The sequence below is a fragment of the Dromaius novaehollandiae genome, chromosome 7 (assembly GCF_036370855.1).
Source record: "Dromaius novaehollandiae isolate bDroNov1 chromosome 7, bDroNov1.hap1, whole genome shotgun sequence".
Lineage (NCBI taxonomy): Eukaryota > Metazoa > Chordata > Aves > Casuariiformes > Dromaiidae > Dromaius > Dromaius novaehollandiae.
In genome coordinates, this window is record NC_088104.1 from 5,157,501 (window position 1) to 5,175,000 (window position 17,500).

Genomic DNA, 17,500 nt, shown 5'->3' on the forward strand with positions numbered 1-17,500 from the left:
CTTCTTTTAATTCAAGGCGTTTACTTGGCCTCGTGTTTTTTCTTCTTCTCCCTGCGTGCGCTGTATCATCTCAGCCGTTAAAAGACCTGATAACTGCCAGTGGTCACAAATCAATTTTTCTTCCCCTAATTGTAGGGGTATGATAAAAGATCATGGGCGGGATCGGAGAGGATTTACACACGCATGCAAACAAATGTCCGTTATCGATTCACGTGAAAGATGAGATACGCCCCTTATCTCGTGTCGTGTGTGTCAGCATGTGACAAGAGCGCGTGGAGGGACGTGGGCAAGGAGATACAAGAGCGGGAGGAACTGCCGTGGAAGTCACAATGAAGAAATTCAGAAAAAAACAATCTAGATTGCAAAAATTATCTGAAGGCTCTCTGCTCTCAGGGAAGGCAATACGTGCAGAGATACGGCTGTGCCCAGTGGTCGGTATTGAATGTGGGGTATCGCTGAAGTTAGCGTGCTCGACTTTAAGATTTAAAAGGCATCCAGAAGTTGAAAGTACTTAATATAGAACCAGCTGAGAGTGCTGCTTCTTTAAAAAAACAGCAAATCTATAACCCAAGTCTTATTTTGCCCGTGTTGCAGAATTCTTTGGACCAAAGTTTGTCCCGTCAGGATGCAGATAGAGGAAGACAGCAAAAGGTGAAGGAGTAGATGCTCCACCTAGAAATCACCTTTCCGTGTTACTAGACTCAATGTGTGTCCTCCACAGCCTTAACTAAAACAGAGCAGATATGATAAAAAGCCCATAGGATGTAAAATAGCAATTTTAAAACAGAAACTTTTTAGCAGTGTATAAGAAAAGGTATCTAATACTCCCCAAGGAAAAATGCGTGCACTAGTTGTATGACATAGATGACACATGGTGAATGAAACACTGCCATAAAAGTGTACGTAGACACATCAAGCAGAAGCTGATACCCTCACTCCTTGAACATTTAAAGTGAAAGGAAAGTAGTGAAAGTGAAAGGAAAATAACCTAACTTCACTTTCAAACAAAACTAGAGTTAAGTTTGACAAGCACGCATTAGTTTCTGATGAGTAGCTAACAATTCAAGAAAGTTAGTGAAATACTCCAAGAAATTCAGGTTTAAATGTAAACTGGAAGGGCAGTTGGGAAATATCCGTTCTTTCTTAGTTTATTTATAAATAAGTCTAATCTCGAAAATTCTTCCCAGAACTGGGGAGTTGGGGTGTTGAACCCTTTCGATGGAAGATGTACTATTTTTTGATCATTGTTTTTAAAATCTTTCAGAAATTTTCAGAATATAATGAAGACCTTTCAAGTATGAAAAATCACCTCGTATAATGAACATCTCAACAGTGTTTTTTCCATCTTCCTTATAACGTGTTTTCTCTAAGGGCTATAAGAAGTTGATAGTCCAGAGGAGAAAACATCTCCAATTTTGATAACAGGAAAAATACACTTTGTATTATCTTTATATTCTCCAGCTTAAAAGACAGATATAATTTTGGGTAGGAGTGGTTTATGTTTGTAATGCAGCAGGGTCTGTGGTAGGCATTCCCAGAGTGATAACTGGCTTTATGAACATCTCTTCATTTCCCTTTCCTTGGCTTTATGAGCATCTCTTTGGTTCTGTGGTTGAAATGTGGACACCTGGAGTTTCAGAAGAATTGTCCTCTAGTCCCCAACTAAACCTGGACCTGTCATTTCTGAAAACTGGTGTGGGATGATAATCAGGACAAATTCAAGCACGTGTGGAGCCTTCCGTTCAGGCACAGAGCAGGGCAGCGTTTCATTCCTGGGTAGAATGGCAGGGAATGAAATGCTTGTCGTGACCTCCACCTGTGAAGCCCTCGGAGGGACCTCCACAGTGCTCTGTCTCCAAACAGGAGCAGGGAGCACCAAGATCTTGCTTCCCAAACCTTAGGGAAAGCAAAAATTGTTACTACTGCTTGCATTTGTATACATTTTGCATATCCGTAAAACCTTAAACCTGCTCGTCTCTCACAAGAGTATTCAGGTTACATCTTACAGATGGAGAAACTGAGGCTGGAGGTGAATAACCAGCTTTTCCGCTACGGCTCACCAAATCGCGTGTGCCTTTTGGGATGCGTTTGCGTTGCCCAGTTCTCAAGCCGCTGCCCTCACTTCTCACTTTACCCAGTGAAGAGTCAGGTAACTGCCCCTGCAGGACAGAAAAGAGCGACGACATCCACGTTTAAATCGGGCACTTAAATTTGCATTAGGTGGTAAATCTGATGAGCTGAAAAAGGGGGGTTTTATGTCGTGTAAGAAGATTGCATTTCTGCCAATCATATTGAAAGATGCACAAAGAGTTAAAAGGTGTTAGGTTTTATGGGGGATATTTTTTCTCGTGTGGTTTCAATTGCCCACGCTCCTGATTAATAGTTGAAGCCGTGTGCTCATTTGGCATCAGCAGCGTAATAAAGGAGAGGGGAACTATCTCGGAAATACAAAGAGCTAAAATATTTTGTGATCTGTTCTCACTCAGATGTATACTTCAAATTGCATTCCCTCAGTGGAGGGAAATAATTTCAGTTACCCTGGTCACAGTAGAAAGCAGTCCTCGTTTTGAATGCCTTTCTTCATTAATGTAGATATGTTTCTGAGATGAGAAACGATGTTTCTTCTAATTATGGTTACATGTAGTTAATTTCCTTTTTTAAAAGCTCGGTGTGAAAGGCAGTTTCCTTTAAAAAGGAAGGGGAAAAAAAAGAAAAAAAGTGATACAGCTGATGTTCCTGTTGCCGTAGCAACAGATTTATTTATTAGGGTCTGAAATGACATGAGTTAATATACCACATACCTGCTGATCGGCAAACTCTCCTATTTCAGCTCCAGTTGACAATTAAGTCCTGGACAGCTACAGCCAGGGGTTAATGTTACTCATTAGGAGAACTAGGTCATTACTGGGAAATCAAGGCACTTAAGGCAGCATGGATAAAATTCAAAATTCAACATCTCAAGGAGTGAGGGGTTTTATGTTAATTAACCTTATTTTCCTTTCATTAAAAAAAAAATCTTTCATATATGCATATGACAGTGGATCAATTAATTGAAGAAAAAAAAAGAAAGTAAGCTTTAGTTTACTTTCCTCTCCTAGTTGTCTTCATTTCCTTTGGAAGGGTTTCATTATTTTATGGAAAATTCTTATGTCTATATGATGAGTAAAAAGGGTATTAAAATTAAGAAGGGAATCATCATGGAAATCAGCTTTACCACAAGGGAATGAGCAAATAAAAGCCTTGGAAATGAAAATAAATAAGCTTTGCTAATACCTCACCTAAGGAGCAGAATATAAGCCCATCAGAGCTTGGAGATATTTAGAGGTACTTCTTTGCTTCTTTATTAAGCAGTTACATAGTTATTTGACCTTCAGAAACTGAAACTTTAGAGAACTAAATCCAAGTTGTTGGTAAATATTCTGTTTACAGAAATCTATTTGGTGCTGTAGCGCACAGTAACTCCTGTAGTTGGTAATTGGCTTCTGATTTCCAGTAAAATTGAATATATTCTCTGAAAGTGAGATATCTGAGTTGGGGTTTTAACTTGATAAGTCATAAGTGATTTAATAAAGCTCACCTGAAAGCCTTTATTTACTAACTTTTAGCAGACTTTATTCTGATACTGGAGAACTTAATAGGCTGCAAAAGAATCATATTTAAATGAACTTATTTTTTTACTCACTGCGCTCCCAAATACATTTAATTCTTTCACTTCAACCAAGCACTCTACTTTCTTTTCTCTGTTTAAGCTCAGCAACCTGATTCTGCTCCTATTTGTGGGTGGATGAGTTTGGTGTAAACCCTGCTTCCACTCTTGTAAAGTCAAGGTTAAAGTAGTATCTTACCTGAGATGCATGCAGTAAACAATGTTCCCAGATTTTAAGAGCACTATTATCCATAAAAAAAGAAAAATTCTAAGCCTGTGAGTGTTTTGGGAGATGTGGTGGCATTGCACTCGAAAACACCCTACGACTTTGTGCGACTCCATTTCCAAAACCACCCTCTTTCGATTAGAATTAGGTTACAAAAGTGTGTTGTGTCAGAGGCTCCTCTGCTTCTGCAGTGGAGTTTGATGTAGGGCTTCGGGACGTTTTGGGGTGTTTTTCTTCACTTTATTGGTATAGGAATTATTTACTGAAGATCCCCATGGTAGCTGGTGGAGGTCGTGGTGGGTGACTTGCATAGAGGCGATGTGCTGCTGCCCGTTGTGTGTCACCGATGCGAGCGTGATACAAGCCGATCTTGCAAAGGAAGCCGTTACTGCTTAACCACGGCAATCTGCTCAGGCACAAAGACGTGAGAGTGAGACAGAGAAAATTTTCAAATAAAAATTAAAGCCACATAAAGATTCTGCTTAAGATATCACGTGCAGAAACCTTCCTTCTTCATTCCCTGTGTAGCACCCAGGCGCTGTAATGCTGTAAGGGCAGCCACTTCAGAGCTGTCCTCTGAGGACTGCTGCGACAAGCGTTTCTGCCATGGCTCAAAAACCGATTTTGAGTTAATGTATGACTAAACAGAACTACATCACCTGGAATTTTGAGTTTATTTTAAATTTTGGAAAAGATGTATCATAGTTTGCCATAAAAGCTCTAGTAAACCTGGCTTTCCCTTTTTCCGTAATGGGAGACTCAGTTCTTGGTATCTTCCTTCTCTGGGGCAACAACTGCAAAAACCAATTCTTTGAACAGAAATGTATGTGAACGGCTGAGACCGAGGGCTCTTGGCAGTCATTTTGAGGCTCTGAAGGAAGGGGGCTTAGACTCTTCCACCTATTTCCATCGAAGCAACCCTTTTCTGCCCCAATCTCCCAAACCTGTTTTGGCCTCCTCTTTGAAACCTCTTCCTTTTGTCTTCGCCAGTCCCAGTTCCTCAGGCTTCTCCTTCTTTCTAGTCTCCCTGGGCAGAAAATTCTCATTGCATTTGTCTCTGCCCCAGTTTCTCAATCTTTCAAGTTACCCTCCCTGCCTTTCCATACCATGTTGGTTCCTGTTTGTGCATAAGCCCCGTTGTCCAACCTGAATGTGTTGTCCTCTTGGTTTCTTATACTAGTTTCCTTGCTCAGCTAATCTCATCTTTCCCTTTATGAACTGATGTTGTGTCGTATCTTTTTCCCTTCTCCCTGTACTCAATTCACTATTTCTTTGCCCTACTTTTTTTGCCTGGTTGGTCTTATTGATCAGATCTCAGATCTCCACCTCTGCTTTTCTGTGGTCCCCAAGAGCCAAACTAGAAAAACACACATTACTATTACTACCTTCTGTCTCTTCAGACCCTCTCTTCTGCCAGCTTCTTTCTCTGAACCTCATCTTCCATTTTCTTGTGGATTCATATCGTCAGTGCATCCCACTCAGTGCCTTGTTCTGTAAAGTCTGGTAATCTTATTCTGAGCCCAGTACAGGAAGCATTGAAAGTGAAGACAAGATTTTTGTTGTCGGTTCAAATGTTAGATCCTGCCTGGGCTTTAGCAGCCTGACCTGTGATGGTAGGACCCTCATGCCCAGCCTCAGATATGCCCAAGACATGTGGACGGTGACCATGCACAAAGAGAAATTTTTCAAAGGCTCGTAACTCAGCTGGTTTTAGGAAATTTTTCAGAAGGACAACAAAAGGCATATCTTTGACACGAAATCAGGCCTGGCCAAATATGCAGTTCTGTCTCTAAAACAGGAAGAGGCTTATTTGAAATTTAACATATGCAAGATACTGGTTTTGGTTTTACCGGGTAATGGGGTATTTTAAGTCTTGTTCTTTGGATATTCTGAAAACTTTTGGCAGAATTTTCCTAGGTGATTTTAGTCCAAAATACCCATCAGACCTGGGAAACATCATAAACGAAGGACAAAGCAGATTTTGTAATAAGAAGTTCCAAGCAAACTTAACAGACGATGCCACCAGCCCCCTTTGTAATATACAGCACCCCTCACCAAAGTATGTGAATGTCTTCCAAGAGACAAAAATCAAATCCTTCATAAGCCAATAATCTAATTTTCATTTTCCTCTGTATTTTCACCAGTAATAGGGGGCTATGTTTCTTCCTTCAAAGCTCTTTTTAATTAATTTCCTCTTCTTACCACACTACAACTATTTGGTCTTTTTCCACTCTTTCCCTTCTTTTCCTCCTCCACCCTCCCTTTTCTCCATGTTTTCAACCTTTTTTTTCTCCCTTTGTCCTCTCGTTCTGCTTTTTCTCAATTGTGGTTGTGGGAAAACTGAGTCAAAGAAATGAGTTCATTCCTTATTCTGAAAGCAGGGAGATTTGTAGTTATTTTAATCTCTTTGAATAATGAGTTTCAAGCCTTGGTCTTAGTGCCAAGAAAAGTTCCTGCTTAGGAGCTTCATCCTTGGAGATGACAGCTTCACGAATCCAGAACCGAGGAGTTATCTTAGGTACCCTGGCTAATTCCCTGCAGGGAGGATCAGGACTTCCTTTTTGACCCAGGCAGTGCAGCTGGTGGAGTACTAAATAGTTATAGTTTAGTATAGCGTGTAGGTCCACCGCGGAAATCACGGTGGAATAGACAGCATCAGTCTGCAGGGTCTTGTAAAATGAGGTTGCCGTTCTCAGTCAACGTGTGGTAATGCAGTTTCTATGTGGTGTTTTGTTTGATTCTTCTTCTGTTCTTCTGAGGAACCACCTGAGTACCAAATACAGATTATTATCCACTTACTCTCATATTATTACCCATCTATTATTACCATGAGATGATTTTTTATAGTATGTTGCATTGCAATAGGATGTATTGTATATGGTTATCAGAGCCCTCAGGGTCACTCAGATATTTTGTCGTGCCTCCCACTGCTCCTCACAACGGGGAACCGTTTTGTTATGCTACGTTTGGAGCTTGAAGTTAATTTTGATTTTTTAAGAAGCTTTTGGGGTGACTGCATGAGAGTTACTGGATTGCTTTGGAAATTCGACTAAAATGATTTTCATGTGAATCCTGCACTATTACACTTGTGAAAAGCTGCATTTGCTAAGTTGAAGTAAAAGAAACGAGCAGGCATCCGAATCAGAGTGCATTGATTTTTACACCAAGGTAACTGAGACCAAATGCAGGTCTTTTTGTCTTGAAAGGTTAATCTCTCTTTAGGAAGTAAGCAGAAGGCTCGATGACTGATGCTGATCCTGAGGTTTCTTTGGTTAGGGAATGTGCAATATTTTATTTTGAGTTTTTTCTTTATGAATTGTGAGAGGAGGAGAAGAAGGATCTAAACAATAAACTCCCAAGGTTCTTTTTTTATGAATCTCTTCTAGATAACACAAGATAGGGGAAAATGCTTTTCCAGCGTAAAGCAAAATGCCACCCATTTTTCTCAGGCCAGCAATTTGAAAAATCAGAAGGTAAAATACACACTCCTCACTGTAAATACATCATGGGCTATAATAGAAAATAAAACACTATATTTGCCCATACTGTTTTCCTGTTTTTCACCTCTCTAGTGCCATCTTTGAATTCCTTGCCTTGCACAGGTATTTCACAGGCATGGGCAAGGACCAAGGCCTTGATTTGGTTGCAAAACCTCCAGATTTCTGGCTCAAATTTATTCTGTAGGATCCTTTATTCAGTGACACTTGTGCACAACCATTTCCCTCTCGTTGACTCCATTTTTTTATTAACATTGTGGTAACTTTTGATGCTGATGATGCCAGACAATGTTTAGAGGCACAATTACAGCAAAGACATTTTGTGAGCATATCAGCTGAAGAAGAAAACTCATTGGACTTAACTATATATTTTCACTCTACCTTGCTTTGGAAATGTAAAAAGATGGGAAAATACTATGATAAATTGAATAAATGGAAAGTAATTAGCTTTCCCTTCATGTTTGTGTTTTCTTAGTTATTTCTTTTCCCCCTGTTTCTTTTCTAATTGCTCTTTCCTGGCAGTAGCATTTCCTCTCTTGCAGTTATCATGAGCATTGCTATTAGAAATTTGGGTTTAGAATTTTACTTTCTTGTCTTTTTTTTCCCCTGTCTTACCATAGACAAAATGTATATTGAAATGATGTGATTTAGGCAAGTGCCTTCCTTTTCCGTGAAAATAATTATTACTAGAATGTATTTCATTTACTATGGTGAGCAGGTTTGTAACATGAGGCCTCTTACTTTAAGAAGCATATTATCCTCCTGAAGTATTTACTGGCTCTGATCCTCACCACATTCCTGTAAATGAAAGCTCCCGTAAGAGTGTATCTTACAGATGGGGAAACCTGGGCAGAGCAGTCTCGTGGGAAATCAGTGACAGAAAAAGATCAGAACTTGGCAATTCTCTATTTTTAAGTCCACGCTTATTTTGTGCACTACGCTGCTACTTTCTAACTTTATTAGATTATAATAAATCTAAATTCACAAGTTGATGGGCTTAATATTTAGCATAAAATATCAAAGCGAAATGCAGTAACTAGTGAAATACAGTAATAAAATCGCCGGTACTTTTCTTTAGGTTCGGTTTGGCATGAAATGGAGCCCCGTTCCTGGCTCAGCCGAGTGTGCGTTTGAGGATTGCAGCATTTCTTGCAGTGATGTGCTGCCGTGAGCTTCTCGAGAGTGCCCTGGCCAGATATAAGGTCAGCAGGAGGCTGATGTCATGTGGCTTCTCTTATCAGCCTGTGGCACGAGAGCTGCTGAGCCTCCTCCGTCACCCTCACCAAGGCCGTATTGTATCAGTCAAACCAGTAAAGAACTTCAAGTTTCTGCTTTTATTTCCCAAATGAAGAACATTACTTGGATAACAGCACCTACCGGCTACTGAATCTGCTCGTGACGGAGGTGCAGGTCTTGCCTTGCCCCAGTCCCAAGGCTCAGCGTCACTGAGCTCCCCGTTCTCCTCCGTCACCCTTTCATAAATTGTAAATCTTAGGAAGGATTTTGCACGTTTTCTCCCTTCCCCTGCACGCTGCGCTCCTGCTCTGACGCTGCTCAGTGTCTCTTCCCGCTTTAGTCTTTCTATTCAGTCCTTTTCCTTTAATTACCAGGCAGTTTTATTTTTGCTTTCTAATTTATTTCTTTACTGATATTTTTCTGACCTTTTCTCTACCACTGATACCACTCTCAAATGCTCTCTGTGAGCATCTCTACCTCCCTCTGAGTCTGATTTTTCTCTTTTCTTTCATTTTTCCCATATACTTTTTTTCTCCTTTACTTATTCCATATTTGTCTTTCTTCCTTTGGTTTTGGCTGTCCCATCGTTTTTTTTGTTTTCAGCTTGAGTACTGCATCCCATTCTTCTAAGCGTGTATTTCCTCATAGCCTTTTTCTCATTTGGGTGCTGTGTATTCATGGATTTTTTTGCTCTTCTTGGGGCCCTGTCCCCTTTATGTACTGTTTGCCTATCTTGTCTCCCCTTTTGGCTGCCAAACTCAGCCCTCGCTCTGTGACTTTCCCCAAACTAAACAGGGAAGCTTTTTTTGCCCGCTTTCAGATTGTTGTGACAGCTCCCACTAATGATCCGCCTCCGGGACATTCCCATCAGGGTTTTCCTCCCTAGGTTTTCAGTGATTTTTTCTTCAACTGCTATTTTTTCATTTGCCGATGCTGCTCTAATGCCTCATTTAGTGATTTTTCTCTTTCTTCCCTTTATTCAGAGGAACTCTTCAAGGTCTGTGTCTTACTTTTCCTTAGCTTGTAATTACTGACTCTGTGCTCAGGGACTTCCCGAAGGCCTTCCCGGCCCCTCGCAGCCTCCCTCGTGCCTCTCCCCGGCTAATCCCACTCATCCTCTTGCTCATCCCAGGTCTCTTCACAGAATCCCAGAATGGCTGAGGTCGGAAGGGACCTCTGGAGATCATCTAGTCCAACGCCCCTGCTCAAGCAGGGTCACCTAGAGCACTTTGCACAGGATTGCGTCCAGGCGGGTTTTGAATATCTCCAGAGAAGGAGACTCCACAGCCTCTCTGGGCAGCCTGTTCCAGCGCTCTGTCACCCTCACAGGAAAGAAGTTTTTCCTCATATTCAGATCGAACTTCCTGTGTTTCCGTTTGTGCCTCTCGTCCTATCGCTGGACACCATGGAAAAGAGTCTGGCCTCATCCTCTTGACACCCTCTCTTAAGATATTTGTATACATTGACAAGATCCCCTCTCAGTCTTCTCTTCTCCAGGCTAAACAGACCCAGCTCTTTCAGCCTTTCTTCATAGGGAAGATGCTCCAGTCCCCTAATCATCTTCGTAGCCCTCCACTGGACTCTCTCCAGTAGCTCCATGTCTCTGTTGTACTGGGGAGCCCAGCACTGGACACGGTACTCCATTTGTGGCCTCACCAGGGCTGAGTAGAGGGGTAGGATCACCTCTCTCGACCTGCTGGCAATGGTCTTCCTAATGCAGCCCGGGCTACCATTGGCCTTCTTGGCCACAAGAGCACATTGCAGTCTCATGGTCAGCTTCTTGTCCACCAGGATTCCCAGGTCTTTATCCTCAGAGCTGCTTTGCACAGCAGGTCAACCCCCAACCTGTACTGGTGCACGGGGTTATTCCTCCCTGGGTGCAGGACCCTGCACTTGCCCTTGCTGAACCTCATGAGGTTCCTGTCCGCCCAGCTCTCCAGCCTGTCCAGGTCTCTCTGAATGGCAGCACAGCCCTCTGGGGTGTCAGCCACTCCTCCCAGTTTTGTGTCCTCAGCAAGCTTGCTGAGGGTGCACTCTGTCCCTTCATCCAGGTCATTGATGGGTAACTTGAACAAGACTGGACCCAGTACTGACCCTTGGGGGTCACCGCTATCTACAGACCTCCAACTAGAGTGCGCCACTGATCACAACCCTCTGAGCTCTGCCATTCAGCCAGTTCTCAATCCACCTCACTGTCCACTCATCTAACCCATACTTCCTGAGCTTACCTATGAGGATGTTATGGGAGACAGTGTCAAAAGCCTTGCTGGAGTCAAGGTAGGCAACATCCACTGCTCTTCCCTCATCTACCCAGCCAGTCATTCCATCATAGAAGGCTATCAGATTGGTTAAGCATGATTTCCCCTTTGCCAATCCATGCTGACTACTCCTGATCACCTTCTTTTCCTCCACATGCTTAGAGATGACATCCAGGATGAGCTGCTCCATAACCTTTCCAGGGATGGAGGCGAGGCTGACTGGCCTATAGTTTCCTGGGTCCTCCTCCTTGGCCTTTCTGAAGACTGGAGTGACGCTGACTTTCTTCTAGTCCTCAGGCACCTCTCCTGTTCTCCGTGACCTTTCAGAGATGATGGAGAATGGCCTAGCAATAATGTCTGCCAGCTCCCTCAGCACTCATGGGTGCATCCCATTGGGGCCCATGGATTTGTGGGTGTCAAGTGTGCCTAAATGATCTCTAACCCAATCCTCCTCAACCAAGGGAAGGTCTTCCTTTCTCCAGACTTTCTCTCTTGTCTCCAGGGTCTGGAATTCCTGAGGGCTGGCCTTAGCAGTAAAGACTGAAGCAAAGAAGGCATTCAGTAACTCTGCCCCACATTCTGTATGCTTCCTTCTTTTGTTTGAGTTTTGCCAGGAGCTCCTTGCTCATCCATGCAGGTCTCCTGCCCCCTTTGCTTGACTTCTTACTCATAGGGATGCACTGATCTTGAGCCTGGAGGAAGTGATCCTTGAATATTAACCAACTCTCTTGGTCCCCCCCCCCCCTTCCTTCTAGGGCCCTAACCCATCAGATTCCTCCAAGTAGGTCCCTTAAGAGCTGCGCGTCAGCCCAGGCCTCACGGAGAGGCCCCAGGCACTCCCTGCAGCCTGAGACCTGTAGAGCTGCCTCTGCTGTCACGGGGTCGGTCTGGGCCAAAGCCTCTGACACAGCTGATGCAGCAAATCCAGCAGCTACTGGGGAATGTGGTCTGCAGTGTGTCATGACCAGAGCTGAGGAAGCGTACACTACTTACTAGGATTGGAAGTGAAGCTGCTGTCTTTGCACCTTTCCCCACTAACTGCTGCCTCTGTTCACTGCACTCTAGCTGTACTCCAGGCCTGGCTCCTATATGGCCTCTCCCTAGCACTGATTAGGGTGCTTGACCCAACCTAATCAAGGGCCACCTGGGTCAAAGGCCCCAGTTCCCTCTGATCGGGGCAACCAAGAGAGCTCTTTAGGGGCAGCTACACCCAGCTAGAGCTTCTCCCAGGAGAAGTCAAGGCCTCCTGTAGTTGTCCTTGCTGACCTCCCCTTTCCTGTTGGCAGCAATCACACTCTGGTTCCTCGAGGGTCCCCAGAAAGCCCCCACAACTTCCATCAAGGTCCTCAAAAGTTCAAAGCAGAGCCCAGACACTGCTGTGCGACCTGCTGCCTCTGTTAGCTGCGCTCATCAGTCCTCCATCTCCAAACGCGGTGACCAACGCTGTAAGTAATGAGCAGTATTTTGGTGGCCCAGAGTGACAGCCGTCTTCTCGAAGGTAGCCAGCAATCGGTGTGGGAGCTCTGGGTTCATAGCTTAACTCTTAAAATGTTAGTTTAACTTCTAAAGGTTTCACGAGTGCTTTAGTGCTGCCATTTCTCACCTTCATGCGATTGACGTTCAAGTGATTTTATTAAATGGGGAGGAGGAAGGAGAGACGCACGCGATTTGGGGCAATGGGAAGTCTGGATTCGACTCCTCTTTTCCCACTGATTTATGATCCGATGCTTGCCATAGCCTGCTTCTCTGTGGCCTGGAAATAATACTTCTCTACCTTTGTGGGCTCTTTGGATTTTTTACTTGCTGTGGTGTAGAAAATGTTCCGAATTGCTTGGATTTAAGGCGCTATAAAATGTGAAATACCACTTTGTGCCCTCACAATTTTGGATTCGCTGCTGCTGGAACACTGGAAATCTCCTTTGCTAAATGTCTTAAGAAGATTAAGATTGACCCTTTTAATATTGCTTTTAGCTGCATTTATTTGTAACCCTTTCAAGATACATAGCACCTTGAGAGATGATGTGGCATGACTGTTGTTATCACAGTCCTTACATACCCTTTTTATGTTGTTTTTTTTTTCTGAAGTATTAGGGCTTTCTCCCCTGGCTTAGCACTTTTATGTTACAGATTAACTTGCATAAGCCATAGTTTTTAAACTTACTTTTTTTTTTCTTTTTTTAAAGAGACTGTGTTTATTTTGGCCCTTTGAGCACGTTCTGTCTCTTCTACATAACTCTTACCCTTCCTAGCTGCATAGCTATATGTGGCTTTCTCATCCAGATAACTGGGATTGTCACCAAGAATGATCAGTTTTATATATACCTAAAAACTTAGTCTTAAGTTGCATAAGACCATATGGGTCTCTTACTGAATTTTACTCAGATGCAGGAGATGAATATGCACCAAATACTGTAAAGGGCCAAATTTACCTTTTTTCCACCACTGGTCAGGGCCGTGGGTCCCCACCACTGGTAGGGACTTATTTGTATTTAGCGCTCTATGTGCGCTCTCCTTCCAGGAGGGACTTAGGCTAAACTCACAAAAGCCCTGAATATCAGGAAAAGGGTGTTTTGAAGACTGTTGCCATCCATGTGATGTAGAGTTCTTTTTTTAATCATTTTAGGCTGGAAAGAGGGATGTCAGGCATCAATTAGTCCTGACAGCATCCTTCTGTGGTGAAAAACGAGTAGTCACACCCGTTTTATAAAGAAAAAGGCTAAGGCAGAGCTACTGGACGCTCAATACTGAGGCTACTAATGCTACAACTTTCCCAAATTCTCCATTTGATTTCATTCCCATTGAAATCAAAATATCGACTGGAAAGTCTTGTCTGAGATTGCAAAGGGAAGTCACCATAAGTCACGGTGGAAACCAAGGAGATCCTGAGCCGCGTTGCCAAAGGCAGAGCAGAGACTTGCAATATTCTGCACACAGAATAAAAAAATCTCCTGAGTAAACCTGGGTAAAAGTTTCTAGTGTGCAACACTGAGGTTTAGAGATCTCAGCGTGGAGAGGGAATATCTCTAAAGGCAGTGCTCTCAGGTCCAAACAGAGGTGTGGGTAAGAAGCGTATGCTGCCCACGTCCATTTTGTGGCAGTTTGGTCATTTTGACATTTGCATGTTCTTATGATGAAATTCAGAATACATTCATACCATGCCCACTTTTTATTTTTCCTTTACCAGATGAATATTAAATGAAGTAAAAATACAAATGCCTAAACTAAACAACAAAAACAGACCCTAGAATCACATTAGCTTATTTTTTTCCCAAACATGCAATATCTTTGAAGAAAAGTTAGCATTTTGATATCAGGCTTTTATGCAGTTTTGCAGCTCTTCTCAAGGAAATGGAGTATATATAATTAATACTGTTTAATAAAGCTCAAAAATGCAACAGATGCAGCCAAAAGTGCACGTCATTTTGAGCAGATCTTTACAGAACAGACATCCCATATTGTGTTCATCTTTTTCCCCGATCACTGCTATGACAATCTAGTGTGTTTAGCAGTTGTTGCTGAGTAAGGCAGACTGGATTGTATATGATTTTCTCCATGTCAGCCGAGAAACACAGCACTCTTCTTTTTGGTGCAGCAAAGAGATGGTCTTGTGCTAGTTATTCCCTCTACCAGGACGAGCTATGCTGTTATTAACTTACGCGTATAATAATACATTGCAATCCGTAGGTGCGTGTGCCAGGAGCTTTCTGTAAGTCCTCACAAAAAATGGCTAAAAATAAAATGGTGCCTGGAAAAGTCTCAGGAGCTGACAAACTGAACTGTATAAACTCCCAAGTAGAAAAGCTACGAGATTCACAAAATATGTCATTGAAACCTGTGGGCATCGTTGCTATCATATAAAAGCAAAATGTTTTAAAAGGGAGCGTGGAAGGAGGATCACCTACATCAGAAAGCCCGTGAGGCAGGCTCCAGCGCACAGGAAATGTTTCCGCTTCCAGCATTCCTTCTGGGTGCCAAATTTTCCTTCTGTTCTTCCCCACCTATTAAACAAAGCTGCAACTTCCAATTCCTATCGGTTTTCCTAAATCTGTGCAGCGTATGTGGCTCGGGCGAGCTGCAAGGCTTCGTGTTCCCCTGCCAGCTCCTTGACAGTGTGGCTCCAACAGCAGCCTCCATTTCTGGCTGCCTCCGGGACCCCTGGTCTCTCCTGGAAAGCGTCAGGGAAGGCGTATCCGTTTCTGGAAGGACTTCTTGTGACGGCGTAGCCTCTACTGCGGATTGCGGAGATTTGGAAAGATCCGTATGGGGGGTTTCGTGGCGGTGGCTGTCACGGCTGCCGTCGCTGCGTGCGTGGGTGTTTCGGAGTGGTGACGCTTCACGTGCGTGCCGTGCTCCTCAGGTCCACCAAAGGACCGGTTATAAAACACCCATAAAAACCCGCCGGCGCGGGAAACTGAGGCTAACGCTACAACAAACTACATGGCTCTCTGCTAGGGAGCTATTTTCCTTAAAAACCTTCTCATTTCCAAGATAGACGTCCCGTTGCAGCCAAGTCTGTTACGGGTCCGTTTCTCAGCTCTTTCAGCTGGACGTTTGGAGAGGACTAGCATATGGGATCTACGTTGGTACCTATAACTCACCTAGCAGAAACAGGTGGCTATTTTAATTGTGAGGCTGCAAGCAAAGAAGTAGATAGTTCTCAGTTCTTTGCAACTGAAAGAAATTCGCTCGCAGAGTCAATATTATCCAGTTTGGTTATTGGAACCACCGTGAAAACTCCTGGTTCACAGATGTGAAACAAATTATGAAGCTTATGCTGTTGCATTCCTCTTTATTACTGGGAACAAAACAAATCTGGGAGATGCAGACCTTCTTAAAGTAATTATTGTCTGGCTTTTATTTTTAAAAATGCAGCTAATTCTGAAAACTCCACCGTTCCTGAAGATTTTTCAGCCTACAAAAGTCACGTTAATTATAAGATTAATTTGTTTTAATTCCCTAAATGAAAAATATTGACTGAATGAGAAATTAACACATGTAGAGCTGCAGATGTCATTTGGCTTCAGATTTCCTGAATGATACAATTATTAATCTTTCCTATAGTGGTGTGACAAACCTACAGATTCGTTGTACAGAATCAGACTGTGAAGAAGACACCAGGACAGCCAGGCCATCGATTTGCCATAATGCAAGAAGGAAAACGGGGGAATTCTCTAAATAATAAATAAAAACAAAATCTTTTAAAGACATATGGTGCACATCTGTCTGAAATACAATAATGTAAAGCAGAGTAATTAAATGCAAGAAATAATACAAATTTCACCTTGGAGCAGGGGAAGTAACTCATTGCAGTTTTAATATCATTTCCCGAATTCTGCAAATTTAGTTCGTCTGTGGTATCTTTTTAACCTTTCATTCTGCCCTGGTGAAGAAGATAAACTAGTGAGTAGGTTTTTCTTTTCTTTTTAGATGTCAGACTTGTCTTTCAATGTCTTTCAAGACATTGACTGTAGTATCTTTAATATTATCTTCAGCTGAAATTTTAAATATATACAGATTTCTTATCTACTGCTTAACTCCAAACTGGCTCCTTAAAAGTCTAAAGGTGGAAAATACCCTCGTATTAGGATTATTCTTTCTTCTCTCCTAGTGCACTGAATGAATCAGTAGTACATGTTAATACAGCATGGATTCATAAAATTCCATTTTCAGAAATCATATGTTTTTAGGAAAAGTTTTTGATTAACATACTGTTCTTGAGAAAGGAGGTAAAATATGTTGGAGATTACATATCTTGTTTCAGTGAACTAGTGAAAATCAGAGTTTTCTCCTACCTCTGCATTTTTAGCATGATTTTGCTTTAAGCTTGGTGAGATATTATTCAGTCCTTGCTTTCTAAGTTGGTAATTTAAAGAGTAAAGACATCATTTCAGGACAGGGAAGAGATATAAGAATCTGACGAAACTGAGTTTTGATCTTGAATGCTGGACTGAGGAAAGTATGCAACTGTGTGGCATAAGTAAAGAGGAAATTTATGCTGAGGAGCTTTTGGCCCCCGAAAGGAGAATTTAAGAAAAATACTGTTCTGATGAGCAAAAAACAATTCCACAAGTAAACCACTGATGCTGAGATATGTTCTGTTTATTTCAAGGGAACATGATAAAGATCCTGAAACTTTCTTTAAAGTGCTGCTGCAGCTTAAAGAGAAAGAGCTACCTTTTCATGTCTCTGTCCTGGGAGAGTCTTTCAGTGAAATTCCAGGTACCTTTTTTTTCCTCCTTTCATGTAAATTTATCATAAAATAGATATTGCCAGAAGGAATTTTCATGTATGTATTTTCTTAGGTTAATGAAATGAATATTTAAAGATCTTCATAAATTCTGCTGTAATACTAAATAATATTGGCATGTTGTAAGACTAAAATTATTAAGGACAGTAAACATTCTTTATTTTACTTGGTGATGGAACACTTTATTTATGACTTGTGTTTCAGTAACACATCTATATTTATCTAAATGTAGAGACAGATGTAAGCAATTGGATGGTTCAGATGGGATATAAAATCTTTCAGATCTAGGTCACTCACCTGAAATCCAGCCTGAGATATTAGCAGGTGAAAATACCTATTTCCACTTCCAACCTAAGATTAAGAACTTCTGTGGAGAGCTTCTAGTTTGTA

At 42.2% G+C, this 17,500-nt stretch overlaps 1 protein-coding gene across 19 annotated transcripts in view; it reads left to right on the forward strand.

Moving 5' to 3' along the window:
• The window catches only part of GTDC1 (glycosyltransferase like domain containing 1), a 195,537-nt gene that overhangs the window by 161,175 nt on the left and 16,862 nt on the right, over nucleotides 1-17,500 (forward strand). For 18 of the 19 annotated variants that reach the window (XM_064514598.1, XM_064514601.1, XM_064514597.1 and 15 more), the window contains one exon: nucleotides 16,973-17,082. The exons of the other annotated variant lie outside the window; for it this stretch is intronic. In XM_064514598.1, coding sequence (XP_064370668.1) covers nucleotides 16,973-17,082 — 110 coding nt within the window. The remainder of the gene's footprint in view (nucleotides 1-16,972; nucleotides 17,083-17,500) is intronic. 19 annotated transcript variants of the gene reach the window in all.